The following is a 24,490-nucleotide window of genomic DNA, read 5'->3' as shown; positions in this document are numbered from 1 at the left end:
TGTATCCATGGCTATAGGTAATAGTTGAAACTTTAATGGAAATACTGAGTGCAATTTTATGTTGTTGACATGACCCAGGTGGGAGGTGCAGCCCCGAGTCAGTCTTAGTACAGTGGTTCAATATTAACCAGGTGTTTCAATGTAACAGAAAGTGGGGGGTTTCAATGAGTACTGGATTTTGAGTGGGTAAGAAGGTTTGGTGATGTCCTAGGTTTTACAAGGAGTTCTGTCTTAACCATCCGCAACAATGGGTCGAATACCCGCAACTCTCATTTTCATTCTACTATTTTCTTCTACTCTTCAGATCACCCTTTGTGAAAATGGTAAGATATCAGTTTTTATTTACCAGTCCTGAAAGCTCAAAAGCAAGCAAGTTTCAAAATATCGATATTCTGAAAATGTATACCCCTTAAACTGTTACTCCTTGATGTGAATTGGGTTATTTGTCAGTTATAATATCACTAAACAATAGGTTGAGTTATCAAATATTTGTTTATAGTATTTCTTAACAGCAAGGAGGCCTCACAGGTTTTTATCCGTGCTAAACGGGCAAATTCCTTCCTTGAGGAGTTGAAACCTGGGAACTTGGAACGGGAGTGCATCGAGGAGATCTGTGACCATGAAGAAGCCCGTGAAGTCTTTGAAAAGCCTGACAAGACGGTGAGAATGTCTGGCTTGTTAGATTGAAGAACCATGCAAAGCACATTAATATTCACCTTGATATACTGGTAACTAAATTGTGAGCTTTCTGTTTACCTGGGTAACACTATGTTTATTTGCATAATAAAGTATGATTAAAGTATTTCTCCCCAAATAACTCTAAATTGATCTTTCTTAATTTAGAAGGCCTTTTGGGGCAGCTATTTGGGTAAGTATTTGTTTTTATTCGTTATTACTTGTGTTTTCTATCAAAACCTTATCCATGGAATATGCAGTCATCAGTCAGAACACCCAATGTAAATAGATGGTATTGAACCAGAACAAAGTGCAACTGAGATGTGAGTCGACTTGTTTGAGGAACAGGCTTTAGCCCCAGTGTCGGTGACCCCACACGTTTTGCTCTTCCCACACATGCTATGCTCTTTTTATACTTAAAAAACAAACATTAATATCGGCTTTGGCAATTATAAGCAAGTAGAGTCAAGTATATCCTCATGTTTTCTAATTCTTGCTTGTCTTCTTCACAGCTTGCAAAGGCACTTCACTGCTGAGAGTCAAGGACAATATAAAAACCTTGAGAGGGTGTATTGATGCCAGTGGTAATAATTATGTCCTGATTACACTGCACATTTCAAATACAGTGGCTTGCGAAAGTATTCACCCCCTTTTGGTATTTTTCCTATTTTGTTGCCTTACAATCTGGAATTAAAATAGATTTTTGGGGGGTTTGTATCATTTGATTTATACAACATGCCTACCACTTTGAAGACACGAAATAAGACAAAAAAAACAACTTGAGCGTGCATAACTATTCACCCCCCCCCCCAAAGTCAATACTTTGTAGAGCCACCTTTTGCAGCAATTACAGCTGCAAGTCTCTTGGGGTATGTCTCTATAAGCTTGGCACATCTAGCCACTGGGATTTTTGCCCATTCTTCAAGGCAAAACTGCTGCAGCTCCTTCAAGTTGGATGGGTTCTGCTGGTGTACAGCAATCTTTAAGTCATACCACAGATTTTCAATTGGATTGAGGTCTGGACTTTGACTAGGCCATTCCAAGACATTTAAATGTTTCCCCTTAAACCACTCGAGTGTTGCTTTAGCAAAATGCTTAGGGTCATTGTCCTACTGGAAGGTGAACCTCCATCCCAGTCTCAAATCTCTGGAAGACTGAAACAGGTTTCCCTCAATAATTACCCTGTATTTATCGCCATCCTAAAATTCTGACCAGTTTCCCAGTCCCTGCCGATGAAAAACATCCCCACATGGTGTTCTCGGGGTGATGAGGTGTTGGGTTTGCGCCAGACATAGCGTTTTCCTTGATGGCCAAAAAGCTCAATTTGAGTCTTATCTGACCAGAGTACCTTCTTCCATATGTTTGGGGAGTCTCCCACATGCCTTTTGGTGAACACCAAATGTGTTTGCTTATTTTATTCTTTAAGCAATGGCATTTTTTCTGGACACTCTTCCGTAAAGCCCAGCTCTGTGGAGTGTATGGCTTAAAGTGGTCCTATGGACAGATACTCCAATCTCCACTGTGGAGCTTTGCAGCTCCTTCACGGTTATCTTTGGTCTCTTTGTTGCCTCTCTGATAAATGCCCTCCTTGCCTGGTCTGTGAGTTTTGGTGGATGGCCCTCTCTTGGCAGGTTTGTTGTGGTGCCATATTCTTTCATTTTTTTTATAAAGGATTTAATAGTGCTCCGTGGGATGTTCAAAGTTTCTGATATTTTTTTATAACCCAACCCTGATCTGTACTTCTCCACAACTTTGTCCTTGACCTGTTTGGAGAGCTCCTTGGTCTTCATGGTGCTGCTTGCTTAGTGGTGTTGCAGACTCTGGGGCCTTTCAGAACAGGTGTATATATACTGAGATCATGTGACACTTAGATTGGACACAGATGGACTTCTTTTAACTAATTATGTGACTTCTGAAGGTAATTGATTGCACCAGATCTTATTTAGGGGTTTCATAGCAAAGGGGGTGAATACATATGCACGCACCACTTTTCTGTTTTAGATTTTTTTTTTTTTAAACAAGTTATTTTTTTCACTTCACCAATTTGGACTATTTTGTGTATGTCCATTATATGAAATCCAAATAAAAATCTATTTATATTACAGATTGTAATGCAACAAAATAGGTAAAACGCCAAGGGAGATGAATACGTTTGTAAGGCACTGTACATCAAAGATTTATTGACTAAATGTTGTTTGTGTTGAAATCAGCTAAAAAGTGTGAGGAATCTACCAGGAAAATGTTATAATGTAAAGATAATTTTTTGAGCAGGACATCCTGTTTCTCAAATATTATGTGGGCCTGCGTCTTACAGGAGAGTGCTCAGTGGGCAATGGTGTGAACTACAACGGTACCATCTTCACTACTTCCTCAGGAAAAACATGCCAGTACTGGTCCAGTAACTTCCCACACAGAATTACGTATGTACTATTGACCCCATAACTTGAGGAACGTAATTTCAAAGTTGTTCCATTCGTGATGTTGTTGCTGAGGGGTAATATCTCTTCTTAGGGAGTTCAATACTTCACTGGATGACACCCTGTATGAGAACTATTGCAGGAACCCAGACAAAACTCCCGAAGGACCTTGGTGCTTCACCAGGGATCCCACAGTCAGGAGAGAGCAATGCATAGTCCCAAAATGTGGTATGATTTCACTACTGCATAATAACCAACATTTGGTTGCATGTTGTTGTTGAGCTGGGTGTACCTTTACACTGACAATCGGTGGTTTATGTGCCTCCTTGTTCAACAACAAAGTGCAGAGCATGTTGCTTGTTGCAATATGTCTTAGTGGTCTTCTATTGTGATTGTTCCCTTACAGGTGAGCCTTGGGTACCCCCAAAAGTATCTGCTACAGTGGATGGGAAAGCCAAGTACACCAAGAAGGACTGCCTGGCCAACAATGGCTTGGATTATACAGGTGATCTCTCAGTTACCATGAATGGCAAAAAGTGTCTGCCTTGGACCTCCCCAAAGGCATTGGCACTCAGCAAAGGAAAGCATTTCATCCCAGAGATCAAACTTGTGACGAACCACTGTAGAAACCCTGATGGAGATATGGAGGGACCCTGGTGCTATGTGGACCAGCATGGAAATACCACTGTGGACTACTGTGACCTTGAGATGTGTGGTGAGCTGTTTCAACACTTTTTCCAGTTTTAAATGATTCACTTAAAATATTAGGACACTGAAGAAAAAAAAAATATCTGACAGGTATCATAAATGCTCTTTACTGTGAGTGCTGGACTGTTGTTCTCTTTCAGATGACCCAATAGATAACTATGAGGAGGCGGCCGGTGGAAGGGAAAGGACAACACTCTCTGGGCCCAGACAATCCTTCTTCAGCCCTCGGAGCTTTGGCAGTGGAGAGTTGGGTAAGTAGTATAATTTTGGCTAGGATTATTTTTAACATACAGTGAGGGAAAAAATACTTATTTCCATACTTATTTCCCTCATTAAAATGCAAATCAATTTATAATATTTTTGACATGCGTTTTTCTGGATTGTTTTGTTGTTATTCTGTCTCTCACTGTTCAAATAAACCTACCATTAAAATTATAGATTGATAATTTCTTTGTCAGTAGGCAAACGTACAAAATCAGCAGGGGATCAAATACTTTTTCCCTCACTGTAAAGTGTAAGGTATGGCAGACAGAGGAGGAAAGAGTCTATTTTCATGACTTTGAATTGTTTTCAGTGTGCGGAGAGCGACCCATGTTTGAGAAGATAAGTAAGAAGGACGGTAGAGAGCAAGAACTGATTGACTCCTACCAAGGAAGCCGTATTGTTAAAGGGATTGACGCAGAAGTGGCCAGTGCACCATGGTATTCAAAACACCACATTTATTCTATTGCATTACGTAGGACTACTACTTAGGATCATGGTCATCATGTTTGACCATATACACGGTGGGAGCGGGAAAGGACGTTATCTGTGTGTCTGTCGTTTAGAGGATGTTTTTTGGGGTTGTCGATGCATTGCCCAATTTTAAAAGAAGGGAGTGGCTTCAGATCTGACTTTTCTGCACCTTTCTTCCAGACAGCCAAGGGCCCCTGAAGATTTTGCACATGCGAGATTCTCTACTATGCACACAGTCTCTGTTCTACTCATAGACAACAGGGCTACTCTGGCGAATGGTTCCCGTTTTAATAAAGTTAGATCAAAGCTGAATCAATGTCTTCAAGATCACATAATGATAGTAGCCTATTCTACATAGCATAACCAAATATAATAGCACAGTAAAGTTACTGTAAGACAGAAAACACCACCTTATTTCTTATATTTTAGGATGATTGCGATCACATTGTCTTTTTTTTTTCTCATGTGGCCAAAACTCAAAAGCACGTCACTAGGCAAAATATGTGCTTTGACTGAAACAAAACACAGGTTGGCTATACTACAGTTTGTTAACACCATCTGCTCTAAAATACACTCACTGTACATTCATTCAAAACAACACTGTAGGCTTCTTTGAAACGGTAGCCTATAACTCAAGATCTAAATGCTTATCCCCATGAAACTGATGGAGATCAAATGGTTGGTATGCAGATGCCGCATGGACGTTTCACCAGTAAAACCTGAATAATTATAATTTCACGATTGACCGTGAGAAATGCACAAGGCCGGAAAAGTCAGATCCGCAGCCTCGGCCTAAAAAGAAAGGCACAGATGTCATTTGGCAGAAGAAAATTATGATACCTGTTTTTCATGGATGCTTTGATGTTAGGCAGGTGATGTTGTACAAGAAAAGCCCACAGGAGCTGCTGTGTGGGGCCAGTCTAATCAGTGATGAGTGGATCCTCACTGCAGCCCACTGCATCCTCTACCCGCCATGGAACAAAAACTTCACCATCAATGACATCCTGGTCCGCCTTGGCAAACATAACAGAGCTAAGTGAGTGGTTATCTCCTATTTTCTCCTTTTATCTTCATTAAACAAACGATACACATTGACTTTTGCACAGTTCAACAGTGAACTATGACATGCCATAAGACTTGACAAAACAATAATATAGCCATACCAAAACATTCTTGGCTCATACCGTATTTCAACCTAATCCCAGGTTTGAGAAGGGCACAGAGAAGATTGTGGCCATTGATGAGATAATTGTCCACCCCAAGTACAACTGGAAGGAGAACCTGAACCGGGACATTGCTCTGCTGCACATGAGGAGGCCCATTGCTTTCACCGATGAGATTCATCCCGTCTGTCTACCAACCAAGCAGGTTGCTAAGACGTAAGAGAGTTTAACGTAGCTAGCAGTAATTATTAAATAGGAATTATTAACATTCCTGAGCTTTTTCCCATGCTAGCAATGGTAGCATCCTTTTTTTTCTATTTCTCCTTCAAGACTGATGTTTGCTGGCTATAAAGGCCGTGTGACAGGCTGGGGGAACCTTTATGAGACATGGAGTTCCTCCCCCAAGTCTCTACCCACAGTTCTCCAGCAGATCCATCTACCCATCGTTGAACAGGATATCTGCAGGGACTCTACCTCTATCCGCATCACTGACAACATGTTCTGTGCTGGTGAGTAGCAGTTCTCAGCTCTCATCTCAGTGTGGTAATTGCTGTATACTGCAGCTCAAGTCCATCCAATATGTTAACCAAAAGTGAATTGGTGCAGTGTGACTTGATAAAAAATGTGGTGAATCACAGGTGTTACCATTAGTATGATGCTTTCTCACAATGCCCATGTACTTTTCAGGCTTCAAACCAGAGGAACAGAAAACTGGTGACGCTTGTGAAGGGGACAGCGGTGGTCCCTTTGTCATGAAGGTATACAACTAGAGAAACACAAACTTCACTCAGTAGATGTCTTGCATATCCCCCGCTTTATTTGATATACTCATGAGAATGACTTCTATCCTCATTCACAGAGCCCAGATGACAACCGTTGGTACCAGATCGGCATTGTGTCCTGGGGAGAAGGATGTGACAGGGATGGGAAATATGGATTCTACACCCATCTTTTCCGTATGAGAAGGTGGATGAAGAAAGTTATTGACAAAACAGGCGGTGATGACGACGATTGATTATTTCTTCTCATTTTCTCTACATGCAAAGGAAACTGATGCAACATTGGAAATAAACATGCGTCCCTGATCATGATCTGCTTGTTATTACTCGTAGACTCAGCAATAATAATTATTACAGAAATGAATCAAAACTAAATTCAGATCTGAGACTGCTACTAGAATTCTGCATGTTGTTACACAAGGTTGTCCATACATTTTTTATACAGATCGAATGATGAAGTAAAAGCAAGCACCGCTGAAGAGCTATCAGACAGGAAGGTTTGAAACCTGCTATCATAATCAAAGCTTAGCCTAGTTCACACAGCACTTCCCCACCTTTGCCTCTGTCTCGTTTTGGAGTCAGAGGAGTGTTGTTGCCAATGCAAGGAGAGCTCTCCACCCACGGAACGAAATCCGGATGTTGTGACTTGTGAAGCAAGCAGCTGTCACTGACAAAGCTAACGTTAGTAGCCTAGCGAGATAACAACTTAGCAAGCCTTTCAGCGGGGATCAACTTCACAGATTTTACGGTAAATCCACCAATTTAATGATTTATGTTGGAATGAATCAATGTATTTTGCGTGTTATATAGCTAGCTAGGACACAAACGTCAGACGAGCTCATTTGGATTAGCCCCATAATCAGGTAGTTAGCTAGATAGTTAACGTTAGCCTAACCAGCCGAGGCTAATGGTAACATACCGTTCCTTGCTAGCTGACAAGGTAGCTAGCTGTAGCTACTTAACAATATTTTAGCTAACTACAGTCAGACAGGTTAGCTGCTGCTGGTAGTTGACGCGTTAGCTAGCTAACGTTTGTTTTAATCTATCGATATTTGTAAAACATTGAGTAGCTAGGTTACCTACTGCTGTATCGTCTGGCGTTAGCTAACGTTTTTTATTTGTTTTTATTTATATATCGACATCGCAGCGTAATGGGGCATACGTTAAATAGCTAACTAGTTAACTGGAGAAGTCGGGACAAATTGTAGCCTTGTTTTGGGTAACGTTAGATAGCTAACGTTCGCTGTTTCTCTAAGACACGAATCACCTTATTTTGGTAGCTAAAATATATGGCAGTTGCAGTGTTTAGCAATATACAGTATTTTAGCTAGTTTATCTACTATAGATGTATACAATTATTGCACTTTGCCTGAATGCAGTTCTCCTCACGTGGACTGGGCATACATGAATGTGTTTCTGACTCCAGTCGTGATATTTAAAGAAACAATATGTTCTGACATTTTGGATCTCATAGATGGGAGGACTGTATTTGAGCCTTCCGGGTGACACAACAAGGCTGCTTCTTCAAACACAGCCCCTGTGGTGTTGTAAGATAGATTGGGTCATTTTCATACGAAAGTGTGTGTGTGTGTGTGTGTGAAATGTGTAGACCTTCCACAAACAAACCAGCCAATCAATTGTTGCTTCATTGCACAGACATCTCCTCAAATTATACCAAACGCTAACCTGATTGCAGATGTGAAATAGGCATTGTCTATTTTTATTTTAGGCTGGACTGTGAAAAGAGTGAAGGACAAGAGTTTATAGACCTATTTGTTTCTTCAGTCCATGTTTCACGCTTTCATGCATTGTCCTTTCTGGCCCCATTGGAGTGGCTCTTCTGCAGTCATTGCATTAGATAAGTTATGGATGGATGTTGATGAACACACTTGTTTCTGTGACAGGAGGCTGGCTGAGCACCTGACCAGATTTTGTTCCGTGTGGAGTCTCATAGTTCACCACCATGTCTTCAGACCTTCTGGTTGACCTCAATGATGACCTTGGAGTAGATGCTCCCTCCAGCAATGCCCTGGACCAGCTCAAACTGTCTCCAATGGGGGACAAGCTGTGGCCCCCAGATGACTCCAGTATGAGCAAGTCTGGTAAGAACCTAAAGGCTATTAGAAGGACAGCTGGACCTCTCTGTGCTGTCAGATGTGGACAGTTGGGTGACAATGTAAAAAATGAACTAGCTGATATTTGAGAATTGCGTAAAGAATTTATATTGTTCTATAAGCCACCTAATCCCTTGAGTAAAACAAAATCATGAGATCACTGTTTTAAAACGCCACATTCCTGGCAAAATGTTGGCCATTGTAATATGATAATGATCAGCTGAGTTTTTAGAAATGGAACGTTGTTGTGAGGCAATTACTGTTATTTCCCTAAAAATCGTATAGTTTTACGTAAATCTGTCATTGGTCCAAGGGAAGAGTAAAAAGAGAGCCTTAATCACATTACAACTTGATTGCATATTGCCCTCTGATGCAGTGTGCATACATTAGTTATGCGTTCTATTTGTAGGCACAGTCAAATTTCTGGTTCATTTCTGTTTTCACAGCAGATCTCCAGCCCCTGTCTGATTTGGAGGATGAGGACTGTGCCATTATTTGTGACTAATAGATGCATCTAAGAGCACCATGATTTAGAGTTTGAATTATTCTCAGAATCGTTATTTAATGAGCAGACGATTAAAGAGAAGGGTACAAGGGTTCATCTTATGAGATACCAAACGAAGCGCACAGTGTCTGACCACGCCTCGGGCAACTGCATGTTAGTGACTTACTCTGTGAGAAGGACAGTGGTTTACTAAGTACACAATGTTGTGAAATTCTGAGCTCTCTGCCCTGGAAGATATGAGCTAGTGAGATACGCGTGAGGTGGTTGAATGTGTCCCCTTTCCTGTCAACAGAGACGGACATATCCAAGCGGTTGGGGGAGGGGTCACACCTATCCTGGGACCACCCATACTATGATATTGCCAGGCATCAGATTGTCGAAGTAGCAGGTAAGAACTTTGTCTCTACATGTGTAGCTTATCTGACCTGGATTTCCTGTTCAGTCTTGAACCCAGTTGACACTGTTTCCTCTCTCACTCTGCTGTCAAGGTGATGATAACTTTGGCAGGAAGGTGATTGTCTTCAACGCCTGTCGGATGCCCCCCCACCACGAACTGGACCACCACAAGCTACTGATGTTGTTGTTTTGAGATTACTGAGACATTTTCATCCTGCCAAATGTCTAATAAATAGCTTCTTGTTGTGCTTTGATTTCCCCCGCTGCTAGTCAAGTCGGTAGTCGTTGTTGTGTTTTGTGTTTTCATAAGTGATGACGATTGACTTCTCAACTATCATACTGTCATCCAGGTATCTGAAGGCTACCCTAGACCAGTATGTTGAGAGTGACTACACCCTCATCTACTTCCATAATGGCCTCACCAGTGAGAACAAGCCATCTCTCAGCTGGCTGAGAGACGCCTACAGAGAATTTGACCGGAAGTGAGTCCCACCCTACCTCCAGCCAGACACCGGAGACCATAGTCGCAAAGCACATTTTGATAATTTTTCACCTATGAATGAGGAGATGCACTCCATTTCACTAGAGATCTGATAACGAAAACCAAAGAGGAAGTGGACTTTGCCCTCACCCATATTTATGTCTATGAAAAATACCATGTGCTTTATTTGCACTTATGGCTTGACTTCTCAAACAAGTGAACCGATTCAAGTTTACTTTTGCCGACTGCTCCGTTTTTCTTCAGGTACAAGAAGAACATCAAGGCACTGTACATTGTCCACCCCACCATGTTCATCAAGACTCTTCTCATCCTCTTCAAGCCTCTCATCAGGTTAGCATTCTAGCACTGGAGATGCTCTTTATTCCTTTTAACTGTAGAGTGTTTGCCATGTGTGATGAATCTCCTTTCTTTCTCGAGCTTCAAGTTTGGACGAAAGATCAACTACATCAACTACCTGAGTGAACTGGAGGAGGTTGTTAAGTGTGAGCAGCTAGTGATACCCACCCGGGTGCGAGAGTAAGAACATTTTACACGCGTTATGCGTAACTACTGTATCTCAACATTGCCAATGAATTGGTCACGCTTGCGTAATTTTATTTGTGATATCTGACTATTATTAAGTGCCATTACTCTGCTTTCTCACACCCAAACCGTTAGCTATGATGAAAAAATCAGAGCCTCACTGAAACCATCAGTTCAGGCCCAGATGTCCCCCCCTCGCAGTCCACCACTACCCAATCAACAGTTTGGAGTCTCCTTGGCAATGTAGGTAGTTGGATGAGGGCTGTTTTTATTTGACTCTACTTCCTCAATATCCGACCTTGACGTTACATACGTACGATATTATCCTGTGTATGTTTCAAAGATTTTCAGTTTTTTTGTTGTTGTTCTTCTTGATTTGTCAAGGCTAAGAGCGAAAAGTTCAGACAACGAAGCAGTACCATTAGTGATGCGAGAGACCGTGGCCTTCTTAATGGAACAAGGTAAGCACCATTCTTGAGTATTTTACCAGTGGTCATTTTTCTTGATGATGGGTTAAACTTTTGAGTCTTTGCTCTGATCAGTTTTTGGACAATTCCAATTTCATGGATACTGGACATGGATTTGTATATGACTTGCAAAACAAGGCTAATTCTGCTATTTGATTCTGTTTGACAAAAAAGGTTTTGTTTTCATGGTTTCTCCCTTTTTCTGTCCTGTCTTAAGGTCTTGAAATTGAGGGGATATTCCGGCGGTCAGCCAACGTGACGCTCGTTAGGGATGTTCAGCACAGATATAACTCAGGTGAATGATTTGCAGTCCTTGTTACTCTTAAATGAATGTGTAAAAATAATATCCGTTCATGAAATCCCTGGGTAGACCTAGTTTATCTCTTTGGCTGTAGCTGTGGAATTTGTATGGCTCTGTGATTGTGTGTCTGTGGCTCCAGGTGAGGAGGTGAGTTTTTCCCAGATGGAGGACGTTCACCTGGCAGCTGTCATCCTCAAGACATTCCTCAGAGAACTACCAGAGCCCCTCCTCACGTACCATCTCTACAATGACATTGTCAACTTCCACAGTAAGTCTGGGGAACTCTCTCTTACCCTCCACACAGTAGATGGGGATATATTTTTATGTTTGTTACTATAGCTATTCAAAATATCGCTACAGCTGTCAATTAGTTTTTTTTTAGGTTGTAATTCTGAGAGGATAGTTCTAAGTCATAGCCACTTAACGTTAAGGGTCTATTTGTTATGCTCATTCCTCAGATGTTGACAGCAGTGCCAAAGTGACTGCGATCCAGAACATGCTGGCAATGCTCCCTGAGGAGAACTATGCCTCCCTGAAGTTCCTCATTGACTTCCTGGTGCAGGTATGTTTTCTGGCGGCAGGGTAGCCTAGTGGTTAGAGCGTTGGACTATTAACCGAAAGGTTGCAAGTTCAAATCCCCGAGCTGACATGGTAAAAATCTGTCGTTCTGCCCCTGAACAAGGCAGTTAACCCATTGTTCCTAGGCCATCATTGTAAATAAGAATTTGTTCTTAACTGACTTGCCTAGTTAAATAAAGGTAAAAAAATAAAACTTATCGGAAGCTCGGCAAACATTCCTGTTTGTCTTTGGAGGCCTGTTGTTCTATGGTTCTGTCTAAATAAGCGTCATTCTGGGCATTTAGTACTGCCTGGTGACACTGGCCCTTACCAGTTTGTGTAAATTAACCAGTGAGTCGTTTTCTTATTGATATTCTACAAACATGCATGCTTGCCCATGTAGGTGTCCGCACAGAGTGAGATCAACAAGATGAACAACACCAACCTGGCAGTGGTGTTCGGACCCAACCTGCTATGGGGACAAGACGCTGCCATGACACTCAGTGCCATCGGCCCCATCAATAACTTCACCAGAACTCTGTTGGACCAACACTACATGGTCTTTTCCCCCTAAGACGTCTCCTGACAGCTATCTCTAACCACGCCCCATTAATTCGGTGTTTAAATCCCCATGTATTGGTCTAGTACAGTGTAACTGTGTCTCTCCCAGTGCCCCTAGTAGTGTTGTCAAATGCATGAGTGTATTGTGACTGAGGACACAGAGAGAGAAAAAGACAGGGGAGACGAACCATTGAAGATGCCAAAAGTCAGGTTAGAAGTCAGGTATGAAGAAGGCTTTAATGCCTCCGCCAGATATCTATCACTCAGGAGAAGTTCAACACAGTGTACATGATTTGGTACTTTAAAACAATTGGAATAACCTATACCAGTTCACATCTGTTCTGGTTTGAATCATATCAAATATTTATTTTGATGGTACAGATTTCAGAGAACATTTATGCAATGTTTTGTATCTGGGGAGCAAGATATATTTCATATTAAATTACTTTGTCAAGTCCTATTTGCATTGGAACAAATCATTTTAGAATTTCATAAATGATCGGTCGCTACAACAGTGAGCCAGTGTACTCCAATATTCAATGTACTCTAAATTCTATCGGGAGTTTATTTTTTGCCTCAACTTGTTTGAGAATCATGGTTATGTGTAAAGCTACAGAGTCTATAGCTAAATAAAACCATGAGTATGTGTATTTCCGTTTTTTGGGGGGGGTCACATATCGCCTTACTTTTTAAATGTTTACTCATCTGACAAAACATACTGGTATACCCTTTAAACATTTCCAGCAAGCCTTTGTTTGTTTCTTTCTGCTGCATTACTTTTGATCATTTGTACAGGTCAACTATAAAAGAAACTATTCTTAATCATGTAACTTCTACATTTCATGTTATGCCTGATTAGCTTTCTCAATGCAGGACAGGCTTTTCATGATGCATATTCTACTTTCATTTGTGTATTATTACTCTGCTTACGGCAGTTATTCCTTGAAAATCACTATCCCTCTGTAAAGACTGATGGCTAGTGTCATCGCTGGCAAAAAGATCTTTACGTAGCCTTAAAGTCAGTAAGGGGCATAGAAGGGCTCCTAATCATGGATAGACTGAAATGCTGTGTACTTACAGACCCAGGGGCTCTCAGGCTCTACTCTTTCATTTTTTACTGTATGTTAACTGTTAGGTGAGTTGTTTCTCAGCCTTATTTTGTGCTCATTGTATTGACGTCCGTTGCTTTTGTTCAATACTAAATTCAACTCAACCAAAGAATTATGGTTGCATTGGAGAACACTAAGATGGGTCCGTTAGAGGTTTTTTTTTTTTCTATTTGCAATGGCCAAACTTTTGGGGGTACAGCTCCTGTGCTTTGTAATGAACATATCCTGAACAAGAACAGCGCTAATGCTAAGACTGAATAAGTAAGAGTTCTGTTGTGCTTCTATGTTTTTGTCTATTATTAAAATTAATTTGTTTACTGTGTATGAAAACTTCCTAGTCATGTCAATGAAACAATTGCATTGACATGCGGATCAGTGGCTTAGTAGAGCCTTTACAACCCCATTTGCGTCTGTGCCTTAAGGAAACAAACAGGCGAGTAACCAACTCCTCCACTTGTCATATCTCGTAAAAATTGTGCCCGTTTGTCCAACTTTATTGTACTGTTTATCTGTATTGTCAAATAATAGTATTTCCTGGTTGTTACAGTGAAAATGACATTTCTCGTTAAGAGTATTTTACTGCAATCTTTTTTATATGTTGTGAATATAAAGTATCAATAAAAGGTGATGGTTAAAAGTGCCTTTGATTTATTCAGATGTGTGGAGGGGCGTACTCGTGTGACAAGATTATTGATGCTCTATTGTATTTTAAAAGCTTCAAGAAGGACGACGAATACGATCACTCGTGTTGTGCTGCTATAAATCACAAACGACCACAATCAGAAATATATAGGGCCTCAGGCTTATTCCTTTCCCATAATACAAAATAGGCCATTTGAAATAAAATGTATTACACATGACCATGCTACTGTATATTAACAAAGCGTTTGGGGTAAATCAAGAGGACTTAAGATTGATACATTGAAAGTGCAAATAATGTTTACCCTCTTTACAGATAGGGAAAAAGGAAACTTGCTTTATATGGTGATTCAGAGGTAAGCAGTGACTGTACATCATTTGTAGTGACACACAGTGATTTGTGGCCTAAAGTTGGTAATCTAGAGAAGAAAGCAGAAGACAACACTTCTCCCCATTTACAAAAAAACAACTACAGGAACTTCTCTTTCAACATACAGATTCAGCTACACAGCATGGTTGCTGTTTCTTGGATATAGATTCACTACTACTGAGCAATTTCCATACGTAGCTTGGCTTCTTCGCATCGACTAAAACATGGCCATGTCTGACTCCATAGTTGCTATGAACGTTCTCAGTGTCACGCGGGACAGCAATAATACAACGCCTCCCGACAACAGCTTTGATGAACTGAACCTCTTCGTTATTATGTGTTAAGTTCTATAACAGCAAGGTGAGAGGGGATCTGGTATTTACATTACGACACAGTCTGCTCAACACCAGAGCAAACGTTGCAGTTACATCAGAAAATAAACCGCACAACTTTTTTTTTCTTAAGATGTCTTCGGTTGTTGGGTACAGGCTCTTTTACTCTACAATACATCAACCAGTGAGGTTTGAAGAGAAACATTCTGATTACAAATCAATGTGGAATTTCAACTACGAGAAGAAAGAACAGGCATACACAGGCTGAATGCAAACAAGCTTGAAAGACAACAGGACCTTGCAGATGGACTACATGGGATCATTGCAGACAGTGGATGCATTTCTATCCCTACTGCAATGTGTCCACAAATGCATCAAATTCATCAATGTTCTTCTCGTATACTGCCAGTTTTTCAGGAAGAGAGTCCTGTAGGGAAAATGAACAACATCATTACAAAACACACAATGACTAAGATATTGATTTATTAGACTTAAAAGCACCACAGAAGAGACATTCAAACACACAGTAAATCATATAACGGTAACTACTATGTTCCCCTTTCACTACTATCTGTCAGTTGTTTAAATTCCAACAGGACTACTTCATAGACTAGGAGACCCCAACACCCCCCACCGGGCAACAAAACAGAAACCATCTCTCTTTGGAAGTCAGAGAAGTGTGTCTCACCAGGTCTTCTGCCATGGACTGAGAACTGACATCAATAGTGAGGCTGGCGAGCTGTGGGGGGTTCTGGAACTCTCTGTAGAATGTGCCAAGGTCCATGGGAAGGAGGTCATCATTGGAGAACGCAGGCTTCTGAAGAACAAAGCACACAGAACACAATCAGATGTGCAGGGCAACAACTGTAACAGCCCCTTCCTTAATAACAGACTTCTTCCTACGATTTTTTTGTCAGCAGCACATATTATTCTCAAAGAGGTTCCGTTTTTTAACATTTTCTTGCCAGCAACATAGTCCTAATTCATTCTCAACTGTTAACCACAAGATAGAGGTCCGAGGTCAGAGATTTGAATTAAGAACGCTCATTCCCATAAGCTTCATTTTCTCTACATCAGAAGAGTTTATCTAAAATGTTCAAAGCTGACATCTCTCCCTCTGTTGCATTAAAAAGCCAGCTCCTTTGATCGATTTTGGTTTTCATTAGGTCTTTGCTATGTGTTTCGTCGCATTCGCCTTTGGATCTTCATTTCTCATGGTCACTCTACAGCCCAGATACAAGTCAGAAATAAAAACTGTCTGAAGCAGTTTGCATGCTACCCATTCGAAACATTTTGTTAATTTTGGTCTTGGGCAAGGGTTATTTCGGCTGTTCATGCACACAATTTTTTTTCTTCCTGAGGCAAGCCGATGTTTGGTAGCCGAAGTCTCCGCTCCTTCGTCGGTGACAGGTCAAGAGTAGGGATTCTTCAGTGAAGTGTTTGATGTCATTCAACGAGAGAGGACTCGTTTTCATGCAAATTGTTTCAGTTGAGAAATACTGCACCAAACATCTCAGTTAGTTGTAAAATTTCGCGACTACGACTGAAAACTTCTACATTTATTACAGATTTCTTGAGTTATCTTAGATGAATTCAGACTATTTTGAGGAAGTGTATACTTCTACGGCATCTAAAGAGGGACAAATAGTACTATTGCTGCTTTTTTTAATCATTTTTCAAGCCAAGGTCTTTAAAGGGAGTACGCGAGGCACAGACATTCACTTCGTCTAGGAGCAAATCGAACCCAGTATGCAGGCGCATTAAATTACCACTGCTAAGTGATGTAAGTAAATGCTCATTTCTATATGAAGAAAATGTATGTTTTCTTCCTCTGCAGATAACATCCACTATTGACAGACATAAACAGACATTTGTTCGTAGCAGCATTTGATACGACATAGAAATGGGGTTAGATTGACTGAGTTACTATCTATCCTTGACTAAAATGTAGTCACTGTTTTCCTCTGGAAAACAAATAGAGCAATCTGTGTTACCGAAGGCAGGGTACTTACAAAGTCCACCATAACAAAGTCGTCCTGTGCCGGGCCTCCACTCTCACCAGAGCCTTGGGAGTGCAAACTGCCCTGCAGGGGAGAGGACGTGGCTGAGGACTCCGGCGGCTGAACCTTGGATAAAGGAGAAGTAATATCATTACCACATTTGCACTAAAATGACTCCTAACCATAACCCAGAAAATAGTTATTTAAGGCTGACAATTAGTTATGTGAATAATTTATTTACCATAGGGTCATTTTCCTCGAGGTCATAGGCTCTGGGAGCAAACGCTGCAAATGGTAAGTCCAGGCTTGCTGTGGTTACCTGCAATGGACATAGATTAATACTGCAGTTATTACAAGGGTATAACACTCACTGGTACTATGTCCTTTACTCGTAAGAATGGGTACTTCCAGGAATAAATATCAAAGCTTTGTACTTAAACAAGGACATAAAAAGGCTGCCGCTACCTGTGTGCCTGGCTTGTTGACAAAGGCACCCACTTTCCTGGTGAAGGTGGTGTCCAGTACGCCACAGGGAGAGCCACTCTTCACCTCAACGCTCCTCGACGGGGTCTCTGTGTCCTCACCACTTTGAAAGATCACATGGCAAAGCTGTAACAAACAGGTTTCTCCCAAGCAATCGTCACCTCAGGTGATCCTCAGTTCCACAGGGTGTTTTGCTTTGTCACACGGGGGTCATGGCAGACTGGGGCTTACCTGCTGGAGGGCGTGGCGGTAACATGATCAGCAGGGTGGCATGAGGACACTCGTCGATGCTCTGCCTGGGCTCCATGACAAGGCTGCACAGGCACCTGCTGGGGTACGCCCCCCTCCTTCCCTGGAACTCCCATCTACATAGGACGTGTGAAAGGTCATAGTTGGCACTGGCTGAGTCATGTTGAAACACCTATGCAAAGCTTTGTTTCCCTTGTTGGCCCTCAAATCTATTCATTTAGAGCATCTTGACTGGCTGCGTCACCGCCTGGTATGGCAAAGTGCTTGGCATCCGACCGCAAGGTCATCCATGATCTCTATACCAGGCGGTGTCAGAGGAAGGCCCTACAAATGGTCAAAGACTCGAGCCACCCAAGTCATAGACTGTACCGATGCAACAAGTCTGGAACCAACAGGACCCTGAACCGCTTCCACCCCAAGCCATGAGACTGCTAAATAGTTAGTTAAATAGGGACTATCGGCACTGACCCTTTTTGCACTAACTTTGACTCATCACATACACTGCTGCTACTGTTTGCTATTGATCCTGTTGCCTAGTCACTTTATTCCTAGTTATACAGTATGTACATATTTACCTCGTACCCCTGCACTGGTACCTTGTGTATATAACCAAGTCATCGTTACTCATTGTGTATTTATTATTACTTTTCTATAATTTCAGGGGGTTTTTTTTCTCTCAATGCATTGTTGGGAAGGGGCGATAAGTAAGTATTTCACTGTTAATATACAACTATTGTTTACAAAGCATGTGACAAATAAAGTGTGATTTGACTAGCTCAATACCTGGGTGGTTACCTGGTGTGGGTTGGCAGCGTTTAAGGTGGAGGGGTGGCAGAAGTCAGCAGCTCCAACAAGCACAGGAGACTGATAAGAAAGACGAGAGCAGTAGAGCTGAGAGAGAGAACGAGAGAAAGGGCGAGAAAGAAAGAGAGCGACAGAGACAGAGAGAGAGAAAGAGAGACAGAGAGAGAGTGAGTGAGAAAGAGACAGCAAGAAAGAAAGAAAGAAAGAAAGAAAGAAAGAAAGAAAGAAAGAAAGAAAGAAAGAAAGAAAGAAAGAAAGAAAAGAAAGCGAGCTAAAACATGAATTAATCCACAGAGGAGAAACGGGGTGATGGGAGCGGGCAGCAGGAGGTAGAAACTATAGCATTAGAGAGGATAGGGGAAACGTTTCAAGCACAGCTCTTCTAGGCAGATTTGACTTACCCTGACAATGAACGTGATAATCTATTAACATATTTAAGTGATGACTAACTACTTGTTAAGGAATCCTTGTCAGCAAACCAATGGGACCATGTGGAAAGGATTTGAGGTTAGGAATCCTAGGGCAGTCAGTATATAATTACATAAGTACTTCCTTAGGTTATAAAATACCTTTTACCAAGACAAATACGATTATTCATGTTCTGAATCCTTCAGTGGAGTCTCTCTAACATATCGTTAACATTACATGCAAAACGTTGTATTTCTTAACATTATACATACGATAATAAGCACAGAGCTCTGTTGACCTAGCGATGGCAGGTTTCTCGTAACAACTTTTGAGCATTTTACATTTTGTGGTCCTTGTCTTCCAAAGTTGTTTCCGTGGGTCGCAAAAAGCACAATTAGCACGACACGAACTGAATGAAATGTAAAAGGCTTTGGGAAAAGAAAAAGCTTGGTAAACGCTCAGCACCCCGTTGACATTTCACAGAGATACGTTTGTTTTTGTGAGAAATCTTCCAACAACAAAAAATAACAGGAATTTCAAATGAACATGAAAAGCGTTTACTAAAATATGAAAATTCTACAAGTCATGTCTCAAAATCGATATCCATCTTACATCTATATTGTTTGATGTCCTGCGGATTTGAAGAAAGATGAGTTCAATGGGAAAGTGAGCCTGTCAGGTAGCCACAGTAGCCTTGTTTCTTGCACAGAATCCAGCGTAGCTGACTCGATGCAATTGTCCTGATTTTTTACCACTTCTTTTTCTTTTCTGGCCTCCATTGATTTAGTCCATTCTATAAGGGTTAATACCTCCAATACATTTTGAACTGATTATTATAGAGAGATGATGGTCAGGACCGTTGGTTTTATTAGCAGAGTATCTACACAATAAACATATTATTTGACCCATTGGTCAAAAGATGTGTTTTTGATTGGACACTCTAATGTAAGGGATAAAGAGATGTCCCATTTGATTGCTTCATTGATTTGCTTTTAAGCACTCTATACTTCTATTACTTTTAAAGAGGTATCAGAAGACAGGCCAAATAGTCCTGGAACACCTCAGGCGTTGTGAGTGAGTGAGATACATGCCCACACACAAGACTCACTTGGTGTGAGAAGGCCAGGCCCATCACGGGGAATTTCAGTGTGTCCATCACTGCAGGTTTAGGGGTCTTTAAATGTGCCTTACTTACAGTGAACACGCACTACACAGACAGCACAGAAAGAGGGAGAGAAAGGGGCTAAGAAATGAAAGCACTTATACAGAAAAATGGAAAGGACACATTTGGTACGGGGGCCTGGTAATGTCTCCAGCACAAAATGTCTGCTTTCCCACTGACAGAATTGTGACATGAGCTTTGGGTATGAGAATTGCAAACCACCACATACACAAACAAGCCACCAGATACACAACAGCTGGATGTATGGTCATCAATATAGGTCAAATGTTTGAATATGTATATCTATTTGAATGCGGTGCAAGACAAAATAGTTTAAGAAAACACCTGACCCTTTTGGTAGTGAAGTCACACTCACAAATCTCACCGTGGACACCGCATATGAAGTTACGCATTTGCAAAACGTACACAGTTGCAAAGTTTGACATTGCTAAGCAGTGACATACGTACTTGTGAGGGTGGGGAAGTGGAGAAGGACGTGGTGCACACTTCCTGAGAATCCTCCACCCCATTGTATGCTCCTTCATCTTCCCCGGGTGCTCTGGAGTATAGGGAAGGCAAACAAACATGACCAGATCATTACACAATCCTTTATTTTAGAACTTCACACAAGATGATCATAAATAATAGGCATGCACACATCTGTATTGGGTCAGTATAGGTGTTTGGGGTAGGGCTAACCAACCTGTAGTTACATGGATGCATGTGTCCCATGTTGCCAAAGGGGCGCTCAACGAAGTGGTCAATGATTATGCCCATAATCGGAGCCGTCCTCTCAAACTGCCTGTGAGAATATGAATATAGAATTAGGAATAAGTGTATAGATAAAACCAGTGGAGAATAAGTAGGATATGGAAGAAAAGGGGAAAACATAGTGGCAGTGCATTTGAGACCGCTGAGTGAGCACATGCAGTGCTGTGAACAAGAACAGCTTCTGTTTCTGTACCTGGTGGACATGAAGGCCAGGTTTGTCCTGTAAGCACAAGATAAGGTGATGGTTCCAATAGGAGTTCCCACAACTCCTACACGCACTGTCTGGAACCCTGAAAAACGGCATTCAGAAACAACAAATGTCAGAATCTTCACAGCCCTATACAACACTTCCAAAGACCCAGACAACCGACAAAATGTATACAGTGCATTAGGAAAGTATTCAGAGCCCTTGACTTTTTCCACATTTTCTTATGTTACAGCCTTATTCCAAAATGGATTAAATCATTGTTTTCCCCTCATCAATCTACACACAATACCCCATAATGACAAAGCGAAAACAGGTTTTTAGAAATCTTTGCAAATGTATGAAATAATAAATAACAGAAATACCTTATTTAGGTAAGTATTCAGACCCTTTGCTATGAGACTTGAAATTGAACTCAGGTGCATCCTGTTTCCATTGATCATCCTTGAGATGTTTTGACAACTTGATTGGAGTCCACCGGTGGTAAATACAATTGATTGGGACATGATTTGGAAAGGCACACGCCTGTTTATATAAGGTCCTACAGTTGACAGTGCATGTCAGAGCAAAAATCAAGCGATGAGGTCAAAGGAATTGTCCATAGAGCGCAGAGACAGGATTGTGTCGAGGGAAGGGTACAAAAAAATATGGGGAAGGGTACCAAAGAATTTCTGCTGCATTGAAGGTCACCAAGAACACAGTGGCCTCCATCATTCTTAAATGAAAGAAGTTTGGAACCACCTGGCTGCCCGGCCAAATAGAGCAATCGGGGGAGAAGGGCTTTCGTCGGCGAAGTGACCAAGAACCCGATGGTCACTCTGACAGAGCTCCAGAGTTCCTCTGTGAAGATGGGAGAACCTTCCAGAAGGACAACCATCTCTGCAGCACTCGACAAATCAGGCCTTTATGGTAGAGTGGCAAGGCAGAAGTCACTCCTCAGTAAATGGCACATGACAGCCCGCTTGGAGTTACCAAAAGGCACCTAAAGGACTCTCAGACCATGAGAAACAAGATTCTATGGTCTGATGAAACCAAGATTGAACTGTTTGGCCTGAATGCCTATAGTGAAGCATGGTGGTGGCAGCATCATGCTGTGGGATGTTTTTCAGCGGCAGGGACTGGGAGACTAGTCAGGATCGAGGGAATGATAAACAGAGCAAAGTACAGAGAGATCCTTGATGAAAACCTCCTCCAGAGCGTACAGGACCTCAGACTGGGGCGAAGGTTCCCCTTCCAACAGGACAACGACCCTAAGCACACAGGCAAGACAAGGCAGGAGTGGCTTCGGAAGAAGCCTCTGAATTTCCTTGAGTGGCCGTGCCAGAGCCCGAACTTGAACCCGATCGAATATCTCTGAAGATAGCTGTGCAGCGACGCTCCCAATCCAACCTGACAGAGCTTGAGAGGATCTGCAGAGAAGAATGGGAGAAACTCCCCAAATATAGGTGTGCCAAGCTTGTAGCGTCATACCCAAGAAGACTCAAGACGTTAATCGTTGCCAAAGGTGCTTCAACAAAGTACTTAGTAAATGGTCTGAATACTTATGTAAATGTGATATTTCCGTTTTTTTTAATACATTTGCAAAAAATTCGAAAAACCTATTTTTGCTTTGTCATTATGGGGTATTGTGTGTAGATTGATGAGGGGGGTAAAAAAACGATGTAATCAATTTTAGAATAAGGCTGTAACATAACAAAATCTGGAAAAAGTCAAGGGGTCTGAATACTTTCCGAATGCACTGTAAATAATATAACAGGCATGGTTACCTTCTCCCAATCCTGTAAGTTGAACCTCTCCAAAATATATCCTGCAAAAGAATGCATCTATTAGTCAGACTGTTTACTAACATGATATACATCATCATTAGCAATACTGGTCAAAATAATAACACATATCTGTATACCATAAAACAAACAAACCTGTACAGTATGACATAGTCATGCCCTTGCTTTCGTGAGAGTTTGTAGGCTGGGGTTACCCTTGTGATAGCCAGTAGTGACTTGAGCAGTAATGACATGCGGTTATAGACAGTGTAGGACACCTTAATATCTTTGTCACACCTGCAAAAAAAATGAATCATACATTTTACAATGAGTGTTACGGTCCATGAAATGTAAAAAGCAACTACAAAACCTGGGGCACAAAAATAAGAAAATGCTAAACTTATTCTCATTACTTACTTCTCGTTCATTTCGAGACACCATGTCTCCAATTCCATCGAGTCTCCCTGGAAAATATGACAAAAACATGTTGATGTTTTTCTAACCTTTACAGTCCCTTGGACTTATTGATGAACAAATGCCCAATGATCCAGACCACTGGTCTCAATAACTGTCTGTGACACCAGTCAGTGCTATCTTACCTCTGAGGTTTTGAGGGAGATCTCAACACACATGGATCGTCCGATGCCAGGAAGCTGCCCGGCCAGAGCTTTCTTTGACTCATGTGTAACTTCTGGGATATCTTTGATTGCCAGGTTGAACTGGTGAAAATAATTGAGTTTAATGAGACGTGAATCTACAACTCGTTCAGGAAAAAAAATGGCACCGGTAAATTAATGAGTTGAGAGGCAAGAATGAATTGTGACTTACCCAATCAGAGCCAGTAGGTGAAGACAAGGAGCGTGTGCATACTTTTTCCCCAAGTCGAGCTTGGACTATCACCTGCACTGTCTGATGACAGAGAGAAATTAGGAAATTATCAACCTCAGTATATTAATCAACGCAGGAATACTGTAGAAAGTACTTGATAATCTAATTGTGGCAATATTGCGTATAGTTAAAGACAGTACCTTCAAAGCGAAAAACTTTATGAACTTGTCCAAGTCTTTTTTATCCTGAGGACTTAGATCACTGTCCATCATGAAATGCCCTTGTAATGTAAAAACACATTCTGGTGAGCAAGGACAGCCACATTAATCTAATGTTGGCAGGCTATAGCAATGGCGTGTCAGTCAAAACAATGCTAGATTTTGTCTAGCCCCATTCTATAGTCATCTAAGCTAAGAACTCCAGTGTGTCCATATTAAGCTTGTGTGTGTTGACAAAAAACAGCTAGCTAACTTCGACTCTAGCTATGTAATATTTGACTAAAACATATTGGCTGTCAATGACAAGAAAATATTCAAGATTGGTGGTAGCTATCTAGATCATTTGATAGCATGGCTAACTACCGAGATTAGCAACATAGCTAGCTAGCATGCACGTACTTAGCTCATCACATCAGAAATTCACAACATGTATTTGAATGTTGCGCTGATAGCGTACTGAAAAACGTAGTTCTGGTTACCTATATGTCTAAATGTTATATATTCTTATATTGGCTAAATTACACCGTCGCATTATGTTATTTGGACACCAGCCTTGACCACCTGGCCCATTTCTTGTTTATTTTTCTTTTGAGGGTATGACGTGTATCGAAAGATTTGTATTTTGAGAAGCACTTTCATCTCCAACACTGTGGTCTATAACATTTGCAAAAATCCCATCTCTCGTAATTTCATTGTTTTAATATCAATAAAAACACAGTACACGTTGTTTTGGAAACAATAATTAC

General features: G+C 41.3%; 3 protein-coding genes across 11 annotated transcripts; 2 read left to right on the top strand and 1 right to left on the bottom strand.

Annotated features, from left to right (window-relative positions):
- The first annotated feature begins 154 nt into the window (after positions 1-154).
- On the top strand, positions 155-6,789 carry LOC115202882 (prothrombin). The gene is made up of 14 exons (XM_029767029.1): positions 155-323; positions 500-660; positions 844-868; positions 1,188-1,259; positions 2,990-3,095; positions 3,187-3,320; positions 3,499-3,807; positions 3,941-4,051; positions 4,375-4,501; positions 5,404-5,571; positions 5,741-5,914; positions 6,029-6,207; positions 6,386-6,456; positions 6,558-6,789. Exons 1-14 carry the CDS (start codon positions 248-250, stop codon positions 6,711-6,713), a joined length of 1,869 nt encoding a protein of 622 aa, XP_029622889.1. The 5' UTR covers positions 155-247; the 3' UTR covers positions 6,714-6,789.
- A 118-nt stretch (positions 6,790-6,907) lies between these two features.
- On the top strand, positions 6,908-14,149 carry LOC115202884 (rho GTPase-activating protein 1). Its single transcript, XM_029767040.1, has 13 exons — positions 6,908-7,225; positions 8,382-8,579; positions 9,389-9,484; positions 9,585-9,672; positions 9,843-9,974; positions 10,238-10,324; positions 10,412-10,510; positions 10,652-10,759; positions 10,901-10,977; positions 11,201-11,278; positions 11,424-11,552; positions 11,743-11,846; positions 12,246-14,149. Exons 2-13 carry the CDS (start codon positions 8,441-8,443, stop codon positions 12,414-12,416), a joined length of 1,308 nt encoding a protein of 435 aa, XP_029622900.1. The 5' UTR covers positions 6,908-7,225; positions 8,382-8,440; the 3' UTR covers positions 12,417-14,149.
- Positions 14,138-24,354, bottom strand: LOC115202883 (autophagy-related protein 13). Of its 9 annotated transcripts, none has more exons than XM_029767031.1 (18): positions 24,224-24,354; positions 23,727-23,806; positions 23,527-23,607; positions 23,298-23,417; positions 23,116-23,162; positions 22,855-22,995; positions 22,702-22,742; positions 20,924-21,020; positions 20,663-20,761; positions 20,428-20,518; positions 19,906-20,004; positions 18,369-18,449; positions 17,568-17,701; positions 17,319-17,439; positions 17,095-17,172; positions 16,866-16,979; positions 15,542-15,670; positions 14,138-15,280 (listed from the first exon to the last, which is right to left on the bottom strand). In XM_029767031.1, the coding sequence occupies exons 2-18, from the start codon at positions 23,796-23,798 to the stop codon at positions 15,203-15,205; spliced, it is 1,623 nt and encodes a 540-aa protein (XP_029622891.1). In that variant the 5' UTR covers positions 23,799-23,806; positions 24,224-24,354; the 3' UTR covers positions 14,138-15,202. The 9 variants fall into 9 exon arrangements, with proteins under 9 accessions (XP_029622891.1, XP_029622899.1, XP_029622890.1 ...); XM_029767039.1 differs by having other exon boundaries at positions 18,381-18,476; positions 24,144-24,350; XM_029767030.1 differs by having other exon boundaries at positions 24,144-24,350.
- Between the last annotated feature and the right edge of the window lie 136 nt (positions 24,355-24,490).

This window comes from Salmo trutta, chromosome 12, assembly GCF_901001165.1.
Source record: "Salmo trutta chromosome 12, fSalTru1.1, whole genome shotgun sequence".
Taxonomy (NCBI): Eukaryota; Metazoa; Chordata; class Actinopteri; order Salmoniformes; family Salmonidae; genus Salmo; species Salmo trutta.
Note: the sequence above shows the minus strand (reverse complement) of the source record. Positions and strands in the feature narration are given on the sequence as shown.